The sequence below is a fragment of the Loxodonta africana genome, chromosome 25 (genome assembly GCF_030014295.1).
Source record: "Loxodonta africana isolate mLoxAfr1 chromosome 25, mLoxAfr1.hap2, whole genome shotgun sequence".
NCBI classification, from domain to species: Eukaryota; Metazoa; Chordata; class Mammalia; order Proboscidea; family Elephantidae; genus Loxodonta; species Loxodonta africana.
In genome coordinates, this window is record NC_087366.1 from 55,410,241 (window position 1) to 55,429,803 (window position 19,563).

General features: G+C 47.2%; 1 protein-coding gene across 5 annotated transcripts in view; it reads right to left on the reverse strand.

The window, feature by feature from the left end:
- Positions 1 to 1,363: 1,363 nt before the first annotated feature.
- The window catches only part of MTARC1 (mitochondrial amidoxime reducing component 1), a 38,666-nt gene continuing 20,466 nt past the window's right edge, over positions 1,364 to 19,563 (reverse strand). The window contains exons 5-8 of one of the 5 annotated variants that reach the window (XM_064276892.1): positions 16,280 to 16,341; positions 16,120 to 16,191; positions 6,918 to 6,948; positions 1,364 to 5,263 (exon numbers count right to left, since the gene is read on the reverse strand). In XM_064276892.1, the coding sequence (XP_064132962.1) occupies positions 5,231 to 5,263; positions 6,918 to 6,948; positions 16,120 to 16,191; positions 16,280 to 16,341 (198 nt within the window). In that variant the 3' untranslated portion in view covers positions 1,364 to 5,230. The other 4 variants (XM_023538707.2, XM_064276891.1, XM_064276890.1 and 1 more) reach the window with 4 other exon arrangements.

The following is a 19,563-nucleotide window of genomic DNA, read 5'->3' on the forward strand; positions in this document are numbered from 1 at the left end:
TTATGACAACAATATATTACTTACAAATTCCAAAGAGAGAGATTGAAGTTAGACTTTAATGAGATCACACAGAGCTCCACCAAGACTGGGGTCTGGACTTTGACACAGGTCAGGGTCGATAGAGGGCCAGAAGAGAATGCAAGGAAAGAATCAGGGACTGTGGGCTCCATGAGGGAGGCAGGAAGCAGAGCAGTCTAGAATTCTCTGTGAAGGTAAGAGAGCATGGTATGGACCACCAAGGGTGAAAAGATTAACCCATTGCCATCGAGTCCTACTCATAGTGACCATATAGGACAGAGTAGAACTGCCTCATAGGGTTTCCAAGGAGCAACTGGTGGATTCGAACTGCTGACCTCTTTGGTTAGCAGCTGTAGCTTTTAACCACTGAGCCACCAAGATTTCCTTGGAGAAACGATTAGATCGATCAATAGCCAAATGTGGGTGAACTTGACCCACCCATCGAAAATGGCCTTGGGGGAAGAAGTTGGATGGAAGTCACTTCTCAGCTCCTTTTGTTACTTAGCACAACCTATAGCCTTTCTAGGAAGACAAATAACATGATTAAGGCAATTCCTCTTTCTGAGCTAGCCTGCAGAGCATGGGACCCTGTAGCCCCACCCCACCCCACCCCCATCAGCTGCATTTTGAGGGAGGGCAAGGTCATAGCAAGAGTTGTGGCCTGGGCCCCTTCTTCTGAAGAGAGGGCAGTCAGAGCAGACGGGGTACCTCAGATACATTTTGATTTTCCCTATTCCAAGAACACGTGTGATACTGAGCTGAGCTCTTCCCCTTGCTTAAAATTGGGTGACCTTAGACACTATCATAACTCACTTGTCTGTTTTTAAGAAAGTGGTAGAAACAAACAGTGCCTGTTCTAGCTGACATGAGGTCATAATGTAAAGTGCATACATACACACGTATGGTCTGATGGTCTGGGCAATAGAATGCCTGGGTTAATTCTGCTTTATGACGTGGGGGCAACTCTAGCTGAGAAGAGTTACAATGGAGTTACAGAGGTAAGGCTTGCAGACTGAAAGATGGTGCCCTCCCTGGTGTATGAAGTGTTCTGGAGCACTTATGAAAGAGCCATGGTGGTGCAGTGGTTAAAGCACTCAGCTGCTAACCAAAAGGTCAGCAGATCAAACCCATCAGCCACATGGGAGATAGATGTGGCAGTCTGCTTCCGTAAAAGATTACAACCTTAGAAACCCTGGGGGGCAGTTCTACTCTGTCCTATAGGGTCTCTATGAGTGGGAATCAACTCAAGGGCAACAGGTTTGGCTTTTTTATATGGGGGGGGATGGGTGGGGGGTTAGCTTTTATACCATGAAACACTGTTGTAAGGACAGGATTAAAGGCAGTCTGAGTTCTCTCAACTAACCCGACCCACACTATCCACCTGTGTATGCAGGTTTGGAAAATGAGACCCAAGAGAGGAGATGTTTGTCCCTCAAGCTCACAACAACACTCTCTCCACGCCTCCTTCAACCTTTTAAGCCTCAGACCCAGACCTCCGCACCAGTCAGAGCGAAGAGGAGGAAGACAAGAGCGAGCAACCCAAGAGGCCTCCTCCACGTGGACGGAGATGCTTTCAACTTCTCCCAGCTTCCCCTGAATGCATCATTTCCGCTACTCAGGATTGCTCACCCCTGGGGCTGGAGCTCCCCTAGAAATCAGAGCAACATGTCTCAAAAGGTGATCAAAGAATTTGGCAAAGGGCTGTATTAAACACGGAGTCTCAAGGTAGAGCAAACAATGAGCTCCACTGCGAATCAAAAGGTTGGAGGTTCAATGCACCCCAGGTGCCTCTATGCCCCCAAAATCAGCCATCGGAAACCCTACGAAGCACAATTCTACTCTGACACACATGGGGTCGCCATGAGTCGGAATCGACCCAACAGCAACGGTTTATATAAAACACAGACAAATGGGTTTCTCTGCTGCAAAGCTCTCCACAGCCTTCAAGGTACTTCCGTGTCTTCGCAGAGGAGTGAGGTGCGCAGGACCTCTCAAGCTTAGTCACCCACGGGAGCATCCCTTCAGGCAGACTCAGAATCCCAATAATACTTCGGGGAAACGCAGTGTTAGGAACGGCACCACCACCACCCATTAGACCTACAACCCAGCTCTGGTCTGAGAGCCTTGAAGTGATTCCGATACAGCTGTTCTCCACCATCACGGATTTGGCAAACCCTTGGCGTTCTGAGGGCACCTGCCTAGCACTTGAGCTGTCATGGTTGGTGATACCTCAGGGATGATTTGCAAAGTCACACTTTGCTAGTCAAGTACATCTTGGAGGTCTCCATACAGTCTTTACCCAGTTAGCAGACCTCCCACAGCTCATCTCCTGAGCCCGCGTCTTACGTATATCGCTGAGGGTAGAAGGTGAGGAGGAGTATCTCTCACTGTGGAACGCGGGCTGAATTTTCGTTAGGCTCATTCTGATTTCCTTCCATTCTTGTGTGCATACCAGTTGCCATTCAGTCAGTTTTGGTTCCTGGCAACCCCATGTGTGTCAGAGTAGAACTGTGCTCCACAGGGTTTTCAGTGGCTGATTTTTCTGAAGTAGAAGCACCCCTGAGTGGACTCGAACCGCCAACCTTTTGGTTAGCACCAACGCGCGTAAACCATTTATGCCACCCAGGGACTCCCTTGTGTATAAGTTGTTGCTTCTATCTCCTGGTTCTGAGTTTCTAACCTTTTCTGTGAACTAGCCATGACAGCAAGACTTTCAGGCAGCCAGCCCAGAGTCTTTCCTACACAGTTCTTTTCAAGATCTTCAGCTCTGGGTGTGTAACTCTCTGCTGGGATTATGGTGTAGAGTTGCCACCCAGAATGAAACACCCATCAAAGGTGGCTTTTTTGGCCTGTCCTAGAATGTCAATCACACGCTGCTGTAAGGAGATCTTTCTAAGGGTCTGTGATGGCCTATATCCCTGACCCTATATTTCAAGTGAAATTGTGTGCAAATGTTCAGTATCCAAAATAAACGGGACATCAGCCTGCCTTTGGCATTAACCAACTCATTAAATATAAAATAAACACAAGTAAATGGCTTTTAAATCTCACTGACAGAAAGCTTGGCAACTACTCTAAGACTCTCAAGGTCGTTGGAAACTTCCTTCAAACAGGAATCTTCCTCACACTCTGAGGGGCAGAGGGAGATGTCTCCCCAATGGAAGGAAGGTGTCCCAGTGCCCCATTACGTTTGAGGGTTGCCCTGCAATGTGAGCTGCCCAGAGGCCCTGGCCACTGAGGATGACAGGGCCTGTGTGAAGTGTGGCCTTTGACACAGACTGGTCACTGGGGAAGTTGATGTCACTCCTTACAAGAGGTTAGAAATTCAGGTCTAAGACATTCAGCTTGCCACTGATTACAAAAAAAATAAAATGACAACTTTTTCATTCTACGTGGATCAACAATCAACGCCCATGGAAGCAGCAGTCAAGAAGTCAAACAGCATATCGCAAAAGAGCTCTTTAAAGTCTTAAAAAGCAAAGATGTCGCTTTGCTGACTAAAGTGTGTCTGACCCAAGCCATGGTCCTTCCAATCACTTCATATGCATGAGAAAATTGCATAATAAAAAAGGAAGACAGAAGAATTGATGCATCCAATCTGTGATGCTGGCAATGAATACTGAATATATTCCTGACTGCCAAAGAATGAACAGTCAGGCCTAGAAGAAATACAACCGGAATGCTCCTTTGAAGTAAGAATGGCGAGACTTTGAATCACTCACTTTGGACACATCAGGAAAGACCCATCACTAGAAAAGAACATAACGTTTGGTAAAGTGGGGGGCCGATGAAAACGAGGGAAGCCCCCAATGAGATGGACTAACACAACAGCTGCAACAAGGACTCAGACATACCAAGGACCCTGCAGACGGGGAGGGCCAGAAAACGCAAGGTTGCCATGAATCGGAGCCTACTTGATGGCGACTAACAACAAGAGCCATCGAATACGACCCCGACCTCTTGGCTGATCTCCCAGAGCACATATTCATATTGGCTCCTAAATCTTCCGTGAATTCCTTCTTGGGCTCTCCCAGTCCCGTTAGTAACACTTCTTGAGGAATTCTTATTTTTGTCTCCATCCATCTGTAGTTTCAAGGAGTCCCGGTGGTGCTCAGCTGCTAACCAAGAGGTTGGAGGTTCAAACCCACCCAGCCGTTCTATGGGAGAAAGATGTGGCGATCTAGTCCCATGAAGAGTACAGCCAAGAAAACCCCAGGGGGCAGTTTTACTCCGTCCCATGGAGTCGCTGTGAGCCTGAATCGACTCAAGGGCACCCAGCAGTAACACCATCCGTAGTTTCAGCATAAAGCGGGCCCACTAGGGAGGGCGGCCCAGGTTATCTCGATCATCAGTTCTCCACTTCGTTCCAAGTGTGCAGAAAGCAAATGGCAATGGTTTACCAACCAGAAAACACATACTCCCTCACTCCTTAACCTGTAACTTTTCCTCAAAGCTGTGCTTTGCCGTTGTTTGCCGTCATCAAGTCGGCCCCCAATTCACGGTCACCCCGTGCACAATGAAATGAAGCTTTGCCTGGTCCTGCTCCATCCCAACGATCAGTTGCAGGTCAGACTCTGGCAACCCTAGGTTCTCATTTTTGGGAGCAGATCGCCTCACCTTTCTTCCTAGTCTTAGTCTGGAAGCTCTGCTGAAACCTGTTCAGCATCAGAGCCATACACAAGCCTCTGTTCACTCCCATTATTACTGAACTCTTTTATAAAGCCAAAGTGAAAAATGCATGACTCCTGGGGGGAAAAAAAGCCTGTTTACTCGACAGCCTTTCAAAGACGGGTGTTCCTCTGGGTCACCCAGGTGCAGAATTATTGGTGGTAACTGTTGATTTTGCCCATTCACCTTCCAAAGTCTGACTTTTTTGCCAAGAAGGTAGTAAGACTTGCAACTAGTCAAGCTAGCTTCCATTTATTTACATTTTTGAAACATCTTTGAAAGATTTGGTCAGCTTCCCCGCACAGTCAAAAGACACAGTGTCAATGAAAGATACACTCATCCTATCCTAGAGTTATAATTCAATCAGCAGACATTTATTTTTCAATGAACCTACACGTTTTCCTTTTTGCCTTTTAAAGATTTTCAGCGATTTATTTCGAACCATGCGATCACATTTCTTCTCAGCCAGAGATTTAAGAACTTTTCACCCTGAATTTGAGGCGTCCAGTCATGAGCTGACGAGACCAGCAAGGAGACAGCACAGTCACCCTTCTGAGCAGTTGCAGGAATCAGACACCTGCAGGAGAGAAGCAGAGAGCACCTGGAGGTCCCAAGACTTCCTTTAAAATTTTTTTTTCCCAGGGTACAAGTAAACCAGTACCAGCTGCCATCAAGTCAACTCTGATTCATGGTGACCCCATGTGTGTCAGAGTAGAACTGTACTCTACAGGGTTATCAATGGCTGATTTTTTGGAAGCAGGTTGCCAGGTCTTTCTTCTGAAATATCTCTGGGTGAACTCGAGCCTCCTACCTTTAAGTTAGCACCTGAGCACATCAACTGTTTGCATCATCTGGGGACTCCAATTTTCCAGGATTGAAAAATAAAACACACTTAAAGGCACGTTTTCAATTTTTTTTTAATAGCATGAGCTGAACTGCTATTCGATGCCACTAGGTGGCACCTTTTCTTCTCAGGACCATCTCTTTCCGTTCTATTAAGAAGGACGCTATGGGGTCACTATGAGTTGGAATCGACTAGACGGCAGTGGGCATTAGAAAGGCACCATCCAGTCCCTGGACAACATCACACAGCAACACGTCAGGGGCCATTCCCTCTATGGGGCCACTGTTGACTGATGTCTTTAGAAAGGCTGAGGATCACAGTGGAAAACGCTTGATATGGTGCTTCACGGCAGGGGAGTTTCTGTTCGCCTGACTCGCTTTTCAGGTGATCCAGCTCAGAGGCTGGCAGCCACGCTGCCCTTGTGCATGGACTTTCGACCCTGACGTTTCTGGCGTCCTCAGCCTCGGGCACTGTGCGCTATGAAGGGTCCATCAAATCCTGGCGGACACTGTCTGAGATGCAATAGTGCTGGATCCAAGAAGGTCTTTGTAAAATTAACATCCTAAGTGTTTTCTGAACACCAGGTTCTTTAAGTCCTTGTAAAAGCTCACACAGAACCTGACATGAGACAGAGAACAATGAAGTGGCATTCTAGCCCTGCTTGGGGAGCTATTTAATTTCCACTGAATGCTCAATGCGTACCCGTTGCCATCGAGTCGACTCCGACTCATAGCGACCCTACGGGACAGAGTAGAACTGCCCCATTGAGTTTCCAAGGAGCGCTTGGTGGATTCAAACTGCCGACCTTTTGGTTAGCAGCAGCAGCTCTTAACCATTACGCCACCAGGGTTTCCATGCTGAATGCATAGGGATAATAAAACATTCTAGAACATTCTTTTGGTCCTCCCTTGCATTCTTCCTCTTTCTCTTCTCTTCTTTCACCCTAAGGGGTGGTAATGAGATGACAGAGGTCAGCATCCTGGGTAGGTGAACCGAGAGGAAAGAGAAGGAATTATTCCACAGTTATAGTTAAATGAGGGGTTTCCAACATCCTGTCTTGTCATTTAAGTGACTTACTGAAGTCCTACTAAGTTACCAAGACTGTGTTTTTCACTTTGTACAGTGGGGCAGTAGAGGCACCGAGCCACAAGAAGTCCATGAGAAGAAAAATGTTGAAATCACAGATCTAAAGACAATGCTAAGATGTCAGTTCCGAAACACGGAGCTCCAAGTGTTGTCGTTTTAAGAGCACTGCTAAAGGCACCTGAATTTCCAAGAGATACGGTACCTGCTACTGGCCCAGCAGGTACACGGGGTCTCCCACCTTGATTATCCCTGGGTTTTCCAGAACAAAATATTGTCCAAACAGAGGTGCTTTTCCATATACCTTTTTTTCAGAAGGGTCACACAGGCGATAGCTGCAGTGAGAGAAAGATCACGGAGAGTCAGTCAAACACAGCAAGAGTTCAAACAGTACGTGGCTTCCTTTTGGCCACCCCACCCCACACAGGGCCGCCATATTGCACAGCTTCAGAGCATCATTTCCATCAAAGCCCAATAGGACAGCGCCCCCTGGAGTTGTGCAAGGAACAGCCTGCCCAGTATGCCAACTACAGAAGCCTAACCAATGGCCATGTTCCCACATCTTTTCTCTATGTCAATGTTCCCTTTTTCGGCATTAAGAGATTTTTACCTGTTGTCATTGTCAAGTCAATTCCGACTCATGGTGACCCCGTGTGTGTCCAAATAGAACTGTGCTCCACGGCCTTTTCAGCGGCTGGTTTTTCAGAAGTAGATCACCAGGCTTTTCTTCCAAGGCACCTCTGGGCAGACTCAAACTGCCAAACTTTCGGTTAGCAGCTGAACACATTAACCATTGGCACCACCCATGAACTCCATTAAGAGATTGTCAAAAAAAAAAAAAAAAATTCACTGCCGTCGAGTTGGTTCCATCTGCTGGCAACCCCTGTGTCACAGAGTAGAACTGAGCTCCGTAGGGTCTTCTTGGCTGTAGTCTTCATGGAAGCAGACTGCCAGGATTTTCTTCTGTGGCACCACGGGGTGGGTTTGAACTGTCAACCTTTTTAGTTAGTAGCCCCGGCAAACTGCCTGTGCCACATATTAGGTACCCCACATATTTATTCACACCTTATCGCCTCCTTTCCCTAGGTGCCTTTCCCTCCGACTCCTCCTTTCCTGTCACTGCCAGCCTACCAGTCACTCGGGCTTGTAGTTCTGGCGTCCGCCTTTATGCCGCAGCCCTCATTTTTCATGTCTAATTAGGTGCTACATCCCAAAGTTCTTCTTGCACAACATCTTCTGAATTTGCCTGTTTGGTCCCAATCCCACTGTCAAATCTTGTTTCAAGCATGTTCAGGCTATAGTAATAGCTTCCTACCCAGTCTCTTTTCTTCATTCTCTCCCTCTTTCAATTCAGTCTTCACACTCTACTATATTGCTTTCTGGTCTTATTACTCGTAGGCTCAGAAGCTTTCAATGGTGCCTAAAGAATAACATTCCAACTCTTCAGCCTGGCGTGTAAGGCCCTCTACCTGCTCCCAGCCAGCTTTTCAAGCCCGCCACCCTCTGCTCCTTGTATGAATTTACGCGGCACTCCATGGCACGGTCCCTCACCTGGTTTGTATGTGGCTGCCTCTGGGACTTCTCTGTGATGCCTGTGGGATGCTCCTCCCCCAGTTCTCCATGCATTAGAACCTTACCTCTTCCTCAAGGCCCAACTCAAGTGTCACATCTCCCAGGGAGGGAGCTCACCATCCCCCAGCCAGAGCAAGCTCCCCTTCCTCAATTCTCTCAGACCCCTGAACGCTCTCATGTCTTGCCCTGTAGAGTCAGGGTGCACGTCTGTTCTCAAGGCTGGGAGTCTCCAGAGAGCAGGAAGTACATCTAACTCCCTGGTACTGCTCACACCCAGTGCTGGCCCTCAGAGGTCACCGGTGACCCACAAGTGTTTGTTGAATGGACGAATGTGTGAGTGAGCAAAGTTCCTTTTCACAGATAGTATAGATATCTTTGTCAGACAAAAGGTGTGAAAACCTCGGTAAGAGTGCATGTGAGAAGATGTGTGGGAATAACACAGTGACACCAACTTACTCCAGGAAGGTTCTCCTTCAGTTTCTCTCTAAGCTAACCCCGAAGTTACATCGTTTTTACACACAGAGACAACTTGCTTTAAAGATACAAAAACATTGCAACAGCTGGATTCTAACTTTGTTCTCTAATTCAGAAATTGCTAATAAGAAAACAAAACAAAAAACCAAACCCATTCCTGTTGAGTCCATTCCGACTCCTAGTGACCCTATAGGACCCAGGAGAACTGCCCCATAGGATTTCCAAGAAGCGGCTGGTAGATTCGAACTGCCAACCTTTTGGTTAGCAGATGAGTGCTTAACCACTGTGCCATCAGGGCTCCAATGAGAAAACAGAGAGTTAAACCTAGAGCCTCCTTCTGGAGACCCCTAGCTCCTCTCCCAGACTGTGAGCGCCATGTGGGTGGGCATAGTGTCCGTCCACTGCTGTATTCTCATGGCCTGGCACAGTGCATGGCACATTGTAGCCACTAAGAAAATGTTGGCCAAACAAAGGAATGAATAAGTAAACAAACAAATGAAAAAGATGGGTATTCCCTTGGCCCATAATCAGGTTTCTGGAATGACACTGGGAACCCACACATCTGTCCAGCTGGCTTCTCCTCAGCAGCATCCAATACCAGGGACACTGGGATCTGTGTCTGCTGGAGGGCAGCCTCTGTAGGATCAGGGGAAGATCAGCTACTATTATGGTTTGTGATTTCTTTGTTGCTGCGAAGCTCTGTACACTGGGGTCACCGGCTCTAATTAGCTAGGGAGGGAACCATCAGTTGGAGTTCTGGGCACTATACATTTTCATAGCACTTGGAAGTTTTATCTACTTACATATATGCAGAGAGAGAGACAGGGAGAAACAGTTGTCATGGAGTCGATTCTGACTCATGGCGACCCAGTGTGTGCAGAGTGGAACTGCTACATATGGTTTTCAATGCCTGTGACCTTTCAGAAGCAGATTGCCAGGGCACTCCTCCAAGGTGTACACACACACACACACACACACACACACACGTATGCATATATATATACACACACACATATATATGCATATACACACACATATGCATATATATACACACACACTTCTAAAATAAAAACTAAACCAAACCCGTTGCTGTGGGGCCAATTCCAACTCACAGTGACTATATAGGACAGAGTGGAACTGCCCCATGGAGTTTCCAAGGAGCAGCTAGTGGTTTCGAACTGCCCACCTTTTGGTTAGCAGCCGTAGCTCTTAACCACTACGCCACCAGGGTTTCCCACACACTTCTATACTATGAATTTATAATACGCATTTCACTTATATTATCTCTCTATCCTTACAAAAACCTTATGTGGGAATCTGTGTTGTCATCCATTGTCCTGCTACATCTCAGAGCAGTAACCAACTCCCCCAAGATCATAGGCCTCAAAAGTCATCAGGCTGGGCCAGAACCAGGTCTGTCTGGCTCCACAGTTAAGGCTCTGCCTACCCTGGAATATAATCCCTGGTCATTTGCCTACCTCCTGAGTCCATGAAAATGGCTCAGGGCAAAGCACAGGCCTGAGAAGAATTGAGGGGTTTAATAATTTACTCAAGGAGCCCTGATGGTGCAACAGTTAAGTGTTTGGCTGCTAACCAAAAGGTTGGTGGTTCGATCCTACCCAAGAGCTCCATAGGAGACAGACCTGGCAGTCTGCCCTTGTAAAGGTTATAGTCTAGGAAACCCTATGCAGCAGTTCCACTTTGCCACATGGAGTTGTTATGAGTTGAACTAGGCTTGACAGCACCTAACAAGAACAACTGACTCATCTACACAAAGGCATAGCCACTCATCTCACGGATTTCACCTGCCCCTTCCTATCAACCACTCATACACACACTCACTCACTCCCCAGCCAGGTAACTTAGGAGTAAAGGACCCAGAAGAGCTGCTTCCTCCCAGCCCACTGCATTTAAGCTTGGGCGTGGAGAAATGGTGATGAAGAAGGGGAGAAAGAGAGGAGAACAGGAACAGTGAAGCTCTGGTACCTGGTTTTCAGGTGGCAACTCAATTCACTGTCTGGGGGTAGAGATAGAGAGGGCTACAGGAGAAGTGGTTCTTGGCTGGCCCCGCCTCTCAGGGTTTTCCTACAGTGGCAGTAGTATGGCTGCTGCTTGTCCTGCCAGCCCTCGTCCACCTCCTGTACCACCTCCGAACCAAAGTTCACCAGACCAGTTGCTCTCAAGTTGACTCCAAATGGCAATCCCATGTGTCTCAGAATAGAACTGGGCTCCACAGGATTTTCCATGGCTGATTTTTTAGAAGTAAATCTCCAGGCCTTTCTTTCAAGGCTCCTCTGGGTGGACTCGAACCTCCAACATTTTAGTTAGTAGTCGAGCTAGTTAATTTTTTGTGCCACCTCCAGCTCCTGTTACCACCACCTCTCCAGGGTTTTGGAAGACCAAATGAGATCATTCACGCCCTCTTGTGAGAAGAGGAGGTATCGCAAGAGGTCTGTGACTTGATGTTCACCAAGCCTTGCTCAAGACAGAAAACACAGTATTATTTCATACATGGATCTTCTATGACTTTTTCAATTATATCTATTTCTATTGGGATTAAGAAATTACAAACTCACTTAAAAGCTTGCCTAGTGCATTTTCTGTTGAAATGAATATAAAACATACGACTACCCTGATGTGGAGGGGGCCCGAGATATTTCATGTTATTACATATAATAACACATATAATAATTAAATAAAAAGAAGCCTCCAGACTTAAAAAGGGTGTACTCGAAGCGGAAACACCTCACTCACTGTAGAGTTCTGTGCACCAGCAAGGGCTGTTCTTGACTTATTATGCCTGGGTTACTCATCTACAGGTCATGACCAGAAAGCGGGTCTGTTGTCACTGCTCAGTCTCCACTACTGCAGGGTCCTGGGGCTGCCCACTGGTCACCCGGAGGCACAGCCCAGGTCTGACTCCTCACAACCCTCTATGTCCACGGCCAGGTTAAGAATTAAGCAGCATTCAAGAAGCTCCAAGGAGAGGGGCCAATACGGTCACCGTGGAGCGGGCCTGGGCTAGGTTTCACTAACCCAGCCTTGGACAATGGAAGGAAGTGTCTTCAGGCTTCTCCTTCTCTCAGAAGGTGTAAAGTTCATAAACGGAGACCACCAGAGACCATCATGTACGGCATTTTATCATTGATAAAACACTTTCATACGTATTGCCCTGTGTGGCTCAGTGAGAAGAGAAAACCAGAGAGGGATTACCAGTGCAGTGTTTACAAATAGAGAAACAGAATTTCTTGAAAGAAGCAAAGTGACTTGCCAGCATTACACCATTAGCAGGTGATGGAGCAAGCGGGCCGTCTGTCTTCTCCCAGAGTGCTCTCACCCCTATATCCTGCCTTTAGCTCAGCCCAGCACAATCTAACACCAATGGCTATAGCCAAACGTCCTTATTGTCCAAGTATTCATGCATCCAACCAAACCTTTCCTGAGCATCTAACCCAGCTGCCACTGAGTCTGTTCCAGTTCCTGGCGACCCCTTGTGGTCAGGGTAGAACTGTGCTCCATAGGGTTTTCAAAGGCTGATTTTTCATAAGTGGAACACCAGACCTTTCTTCCAAGGCACCTCTGGGTGGATTCGAACTGCAAACCTCCTGGTTAGCAGCTGAGCGCATTAACTGTTTGTACCACCCAGGGACTCCACTGAGCATCTACAGAGTAACTTTTCCCTGTTCTTTCTATAGGGTCGCTACGAGTCGGAATCGACTCAACAGCAGTGGGTTTGGGTAGCAGTGGTTTCTATTAGGAGCAATATATCGTTGAAGCAACAATGAAAGACTCCTCCACCCTTTAAGCTTCGGGGATCACTCTCCCTTAAGAAAAGAGTAACTGCGTCCTCGCATCCTCCTGCTAGCAGGCTGCCTCCCCTGCTGCCGCTGCCACTGTGAGTTTTTACAAGGGCTCCACCGTGCCATCCCCCATGTCCAACAGACGTTCACGGATGCCGGACGTACTGCTTTTCCTTCCCGTTGCTTTGCTATGCTGGGCTGTGCAGTGGGTGACTGACATCAGCAGGACAGGACAGGCAGCGAGATCTCACCGCCGAGAACTTGAATTCCAGAAGCAACACCAGCCTCGGGCACCATGAGCAGACGGAAAGACAGACAGCAGCGAGGCTCCGAGCACCTCTGAGAGCAGAGAGCGCGCTGCTGACACCACTGTTTGCTGTGTTTCCCATGATTTATGTGATGCGGCCGGACTTTCTCTCCCCGATTTATGACCCCCTGTCCCGGGGAGAACATAAATTACTGCATCTATGGCAATTTAAATCTCAGGAAGAGATAGGAGCAGACACCCCGGCCGGCTGCACTGTCTACCAGGGCATTAGAAGCAATTAGGGTTGGGTTGTGGGGCTGCCTAGAGCCTGCAGAAGATCAGGGGAGGTGTGCTGGTGCCCTGTTAACCGCCCCCCACCCTCACTCTGGGCTTGAGGTCAATTATCCTCCTTCTGTAAACACAGGATCCCAAACGGAGGAGGGTCTGAAAGCTCAGAGGGCCAGCCTGAACACAGGGAGGAGCCCATTTTTGCAAGCACACAAACTCACTAAGACCAGAGCAAAAGATGCCAGACACCAAGCAACATGGGCAGTGGGGGGTGGGGAGAACGATATGTTTCGAAAGAATGACAGTACATCAGTGCTCACTACAGCCCTAGTCAGAGCCTCCAAGGGGGGAACAACCCAAGTGCCCACCAAGAGATGAAAGGACAAACAAATGTGGTACATGCTGGGTTCCTGGGTGGTGCAAATAGTTAATGAATTCAGGCACTAACTGAAAGGTTGGAGGTTCAAGTTCACCCAGAAGTACCTCAGAAGAAAGGCCTGGTGATCTCCTTCTGAAAAATCAGCCACCGAAAACCCTACAGAGCACAGTTCTACTCTGACACACAGGGGGTCACTGTGAGTTAGAGCTGACTCAGTGGCACCTGGATTGGTTCTGGTGTATACATAAAATGGAATATGATTTGGTTTTGGTGTGTACAGGAGATGGAATACGATTTGATTCTGGTGTGTACAGAAGATGGAATAGGATTTGGTTCAGGTATACACATAAAATAGAATATGATTTGGTTCTGGTGTGTGCATAAAATGGAATGCAATTTGGGTCTGGTGTGTACATAAAATGGAATACGATTTGGGTCTGGTGTGTGCATAAAATGGAATACGATTTGGTTCTGGTGTGTACATAAAATGGAATACGATTTGGGTCTGGTGTGTACATAAAATGGAATACGATTTGGGTCTGGTGTGTACATAAAATGGAATGCGATTTGGTTCTGGTGTGTGCATAAAATGGAATGCGATTTGGGTCTGGCGTGTACATAAAATGGAATACGATTTGGGTCTGGCGTGTACATAAAATGGAATACGATTTGGGTCTGGTGTGTACATAAAATGGAATACGATTTGGTTCTGGCGTGTGCATAAAATGGAATGAGATTTGGTTCTGGCGTGTGCATACAATGGAATACGATTTGGGTCTGGTGTGTGCATAAAATGGAATACGATTTGGGTCTGGTGTGTGCATAAAATGGAACACGATTTGGTTCTGGCGTGTGCATAAAATGGAATGCGATTTGGGTCTGGCGTGTGCATAAAATGGAATGGGATTTGACTCTGGCGTGTGCATGAAATGGAATACGATTTGGTTCTGGTGTGTACATAAAATGGAATATGATTTGGTTCTGGCGTATGCATAAAATGGAATGCAATTTGGCTCTGGAGTGTACATAAAATGGAATGTGATTTGGTTCTGGCGTGTGTATAAAATGGAATACGATTTGGGTCTGGTGCGTACATAAAATGGAATACGATTTGGGTCTGGTGTGTACATAAAATGGAATACGATTTGGGTCTGGCATGTGCATAAAATGGAATACGATTTGGTTCTGGCGTGTGCATAAAATGGAACAGATTTGGTTCTGGTGTGTACACAAAATGGAATACGATTTGGTTCTGGTGTGTACATAAAATGGAATACGATTTGGTTCTGGTGTGTACATAAAATGGAATACGATTTGGTTCTGGCGTGTACATAAAATGGAATACGATTTGGTTCTGGTGTACACATAAAATGGAGTATGATTCAGCCACAAAGGGAAGAAGTTCTGATCATGCTATGACATGGATGAATCTTGAACACATTCTGCTGAATGAAATTATTCAGGCACAAAAGAATACCGCGTGACCCCACTTATAGGAAACATCTAGAACAGGCAGATGTATGGAGACCGAAGTCTACCAGCAGCTCCCAGGGACTGGGAGGAGGAGGGAGCGGGTAGTACTGCCTAAGGACATAGAGTTTCTGTTTGGGGTGATGAGAAACTCTGGGAAATGGAAAACGGGACAACAGCCGCCCAACATGGTGAATGTACTCAGCGTCACTGAACTGTATGTTTAAAAATGACCGAAGTGGCCATTTTTTTGTTACATAAATTTTACTATAGTAAAATTAAAACACACATGCACACGCTGAGGAAAAAAAGACTGACAGCTTGTTAAATTACTTAGTTGGTTTCCAGACAGAATCATCTAGTTCTACTCAGCCTCCCCTTCCTGGGCTCTGTCCACTAGCCCCCTTGGCCTCTTTTCTCCTTGCAGCCCATGTGCCTCCCTCCCTCACTGCCTTCCAGTTGATTCTGACCCATAGCGACCATATAGGACAGAGCAGAACTGCCCCATAGGGTTTCCAAGGAGCGCCTGATGGATCTGAGCTGCTGACCTTTTGGTTAGCAGTGGAGTTCTTAACCACTGCACCACCAAGGCTCTTCAGCTCACCTGTGGCCACAGGAAAACAGGAAGAGGGATTCCTGATTTGCTCTGAGGATGTGTGACTGAGCACAGCATCTTAAGGAATCACTGTCATCGCTCACATTTTATCCTTTTTTTTTTTTTCCTAAAATAATTTGAAGCAAATCCCAGGCATCACACTACTCCTGCACATTTGCGAAATAAATGGACATTTCTCAGGTATCCACAACGCGAGGCCCTGGTGGCATAGTGGTTAAGAGCTTGGCTGCTAACCAAAAGGTCAGCAGTTCGAATCTCCCATCCGCTCCTTGGAAACCCTATGCAGGCAGTTCTACTCTGTGCGATAGGGTAACTATAAAGTCGGAATTGAGTCGATGGCAACAGGTTTGGTACTATCACACCTAATAAAATTTCTTGGCATCATCTACACTCAGTCCACAATAAAATGTGTCCATATGTCTTTGTTTTTTAAACTGGTTCATTTGAATCTCTAATTTAAAAAAAAAAAAAAAAATTGTGCAAACCGACATTCTGGAGACGAAAGTGCCCAGGAATTCTTCCCAAATCATTCGTCATTAGGACCCCTTAGTTTCAAGACCCTCGGTGTGTAGTATTTCCACTTCTTCCCCATTAGAATACAATGCCGCTGCTGACCTAGGCACAGAAATGCAAGGACAAGACCCGCCTGCCCGGTCGTACCTCTTCAGGGTGTCCAGTGGCTCCTTCCTGTTCATGACACCGGTGTCCGGGTCCACAGTGGTAAAAATGCACCTGGACGCACACAGAGAGCATCACACAAGGGTTGCAAGGACTGACCTTGGCCCTGCTCCCTCCCCCCACGAGGCCTGAGGAGTCTCACCTGGAGCAAGCCATCACCCTTTTCAGTTCCACATCACCAATGAGAATCTCATTCCAAGAGTCCTAGGGGACAAAGCACAAACTCACATGAGCACTTCAGAGCCCCTGTAGACACATTCGTAACCTTTACCCCGCTGCCTTTGAGTTAGTTCCGACTCATGGCGACGCCACAGGACAGAGTAGAGCAGCCCCACAGGGCTTCTTCTTCGGAGGGACAAAATCTTCAGAGTGGTCTGGTCAGCGAAGGTTTTATGGAGTAGGTGGATCAGAGGTCTTAAGGGGTAGATTTTGAAAGGTACAAAGAAGGCCAAGGGGATCCCAGGCAGAGGGAGCAGCAATCAACAGGGCGCTGAGGAGACAAAGGGTACCTGATTCTAGTCCTGGCCCTTCCTACCTTTCTGAGAAAAGTCCTGCTGCCTGAGTGCTGAAGGCAAACATCTGTGAATTAAAATAAACCTGTCCTGTCCTTTGTGGATCACAAACCGAAGACAGAGTTCCGAACTTAGAATTTTAATTGTGAGAATGTGCATTATTTTGGAAATATGTATTGCAGGAAATTTTTTTAAATCATAAAATAGGTCTCTTCGCCGCATGCTTTTAAAGACGGTCCAGAGAGCTGGGCAAAACGGGTTGGAGCAGCCACAACCTGCACAGTGTGCATTTCTCCACTGGGGGGCACTGTGGTCACACACACAAAAAAACACGTTAAAGATGAAAACAGTTGCCTAGTCACGTGAATTCTGGCTCCTGGCGACTCCATGCCTGTCAGAGCAGAACTGTGCGCCACAAGGCTTTCTATGGCTTATTTTTTTGGAGGCAGGTCGCCAGGCCTTTCTTTCCAGGCACCTCTAGGTAGACTCCAACCTTTTGGTTCACAGCCAAGCCCTCAACGTTTTGTACCACACAGAGGCTCCAAAGGTACAAAAGGAGAGAAACGACAGAGTCTGTTGGGGTTAGGGAACCAATTTATCATTAACTGGATGAAAATTTTCAGAGCCCTTTGCACGTTCGATAGAAACTGTTGGAGACTGAGTCACAGTAAAGGAGGCAAAAATTCCATCATGAGAAAGTCATCTAGGGTTGCAACCAATGCCACAAAACAGTATGTGTATACATTTTTAAATGAGAAATTAATCTGAGCTGTAAACTTTCACCTAAAGCACAAATTTTAAAAAGAAAAGAAAGTTATCTATTTGGCAGTAGTGAGAAAAACTATGTTTTTTTTTTTTTTTTATTGAACACACACTGGGCCCAGAACTATTTGAAACTGTGCAGAAGAGCCCATGAATGTCTTTCTGACAGGACACACGACCTTGAGGTGATAAGGAGTGTAAACCAGGACAGGTGTGGGCGTGGGAGAGGCCCAGACAGAACACAGGAAGCTCTTCTGGGTCTGGTGATCAGAGCAGGCTTCACAGAGGAGGTGACTTTTAAAGATGTGAAGCAAGGAGCAAGGTTCTAGGAGAACGCAGAATACCAGGAGTCAGGGGAATATACTATGTCCCAGGTCCAGTTTGCAAAGCTCCCTGGGTGGCGCAAGCAGTTTGTGCTCGTCTACCAACTAAGAGGTTGGTGGTTGAACACACCCAAGAGGGACAGTGGAAAAAAGGGTCTGGCGATCTGCTTCCATAGAGATCACAGCCAAGAAAACCACATGAGCACAGTTCTACGCTGACACACAGGAGCTCGCTCTGAGTCGGAACTGACTTGACATATCACGGAAATAACAAGAGGTCCGGTTTGCAGCTGGGAGTTTTTACTGGAAACAAAGGCTGCATAAACAAGCCGTGTCGACATTATGGATGGACTTGGATGACAGATTGGGAAGCTGGGACTTTGAAAATGAGGATCTATGACGGTTTAAGCAAGGCAGTGACACTGACAATTCGACACAAACTCTTAGAGTGGAAGCAATCACACAGATGCCTCAGTAAACCCACTGCCATTGAGTTAATTCCGACTCATTGTGACCCTATAGTAGGGAAAAGAAAGAACTGAAGGAGTGGTCCTGCAGACATGCCAGGGAACTATGTGCTGGGCAGAGGAACCAGCAAGGGCAAAGGGCCTGCGGTGAGAAGGAAGCTAGTGTGGCTGGGGCAGAGGAACCAGCAAGGGCAAAGGGCCTGTGGTGAGAAGGAAGCTAGTGTGGCTGGGGCAGAGTAAGAGGGGGAGTGAGAGGGGGTGAGGTCATGTATGGCCCTGAAAGCCATTGTGTGGACTCTGTGCTTTATTTGAAGGCAGACGGAAATCCACGAGAGGATGCTGAGAAGCAGAGTGAAACGACGTGGCTTATGTTTACAGGATTACCGTGACCTGCGTGTTAAGAACAGCCCAGGTAGGTGGTGGAGTGGGTCAAGGGAGTGAAGACAAGGAGACTAGCTAAGAGGGAAATGGTGGTGACATGGCCCAAGGAGGTAGTGAAGGAGGGTAATAAGAGGCCAGGCTCCAGTAGCTGTAAGGCAGAGCCACCAAGACCTGCCCATTGTTTGAATGTGGGAAGTGAGAGAAGGAGAACAACAAGAGTGGTTCCAAGTTTGGGGTGTGAGCATTTGGAATTCAGAGCTGCCATACTGAGATGGGGACACTAGGGAGAGCAGTTTTGGGGTGGAAATGTGGCCCTCAATTTTGGACACAGTAAAGTTGAGATAGGACACCCAGGTGGTGATATGGAGCGGGCATGGGAGAGTTTTGGTGTAGGGACATGAATTGGGGGTGCTCAGTGTACAGAGAGGTCCCTGGCTGGTGCAAACAGTTAACATGCTTGGCTGCTAATAGAAAGGTTGATGGTTTGAGTCCCCCAGAGGCAACTCAGAAGAAAGGCCTGGGGATCTACTTCTGAAAAATTAGCCATTGAAAACCCTTACAGAGCACAGTTCTACTCTGACACTCATGGGGTCACCATGAGTTGGAGTTGACTGGTTGGCAACCCTTTTCTTTTTTTTTTTTCCCTCAGTTTATAGAAGGTTTTGAAAAACATAGACTGGAACGTCAGTGTAGACAGAGATGAGAAAGGGTCCGAGGCCCAGCCCTGGGGTGCTCTGAACTTGAGCTCACAGATCACAACCCTGTCGCTGCTCTGAAAAGCCTATCTGTCAGCCCCTGTGTTAACAACATCCCTTTGTGGTCGCCAAACACCCTGCGCTCACCACCTCCCAGGTCTTGTTGATCTGGTCACCTGGGACTGTGAACTACTTAAAAGACCCAACTGTGTTTCTTAAATCTCCGTTTTCCCATCCCACTAGTCTCTTCCCAGAGCATGGAATGCAGGGGCCCTGACCACTACGC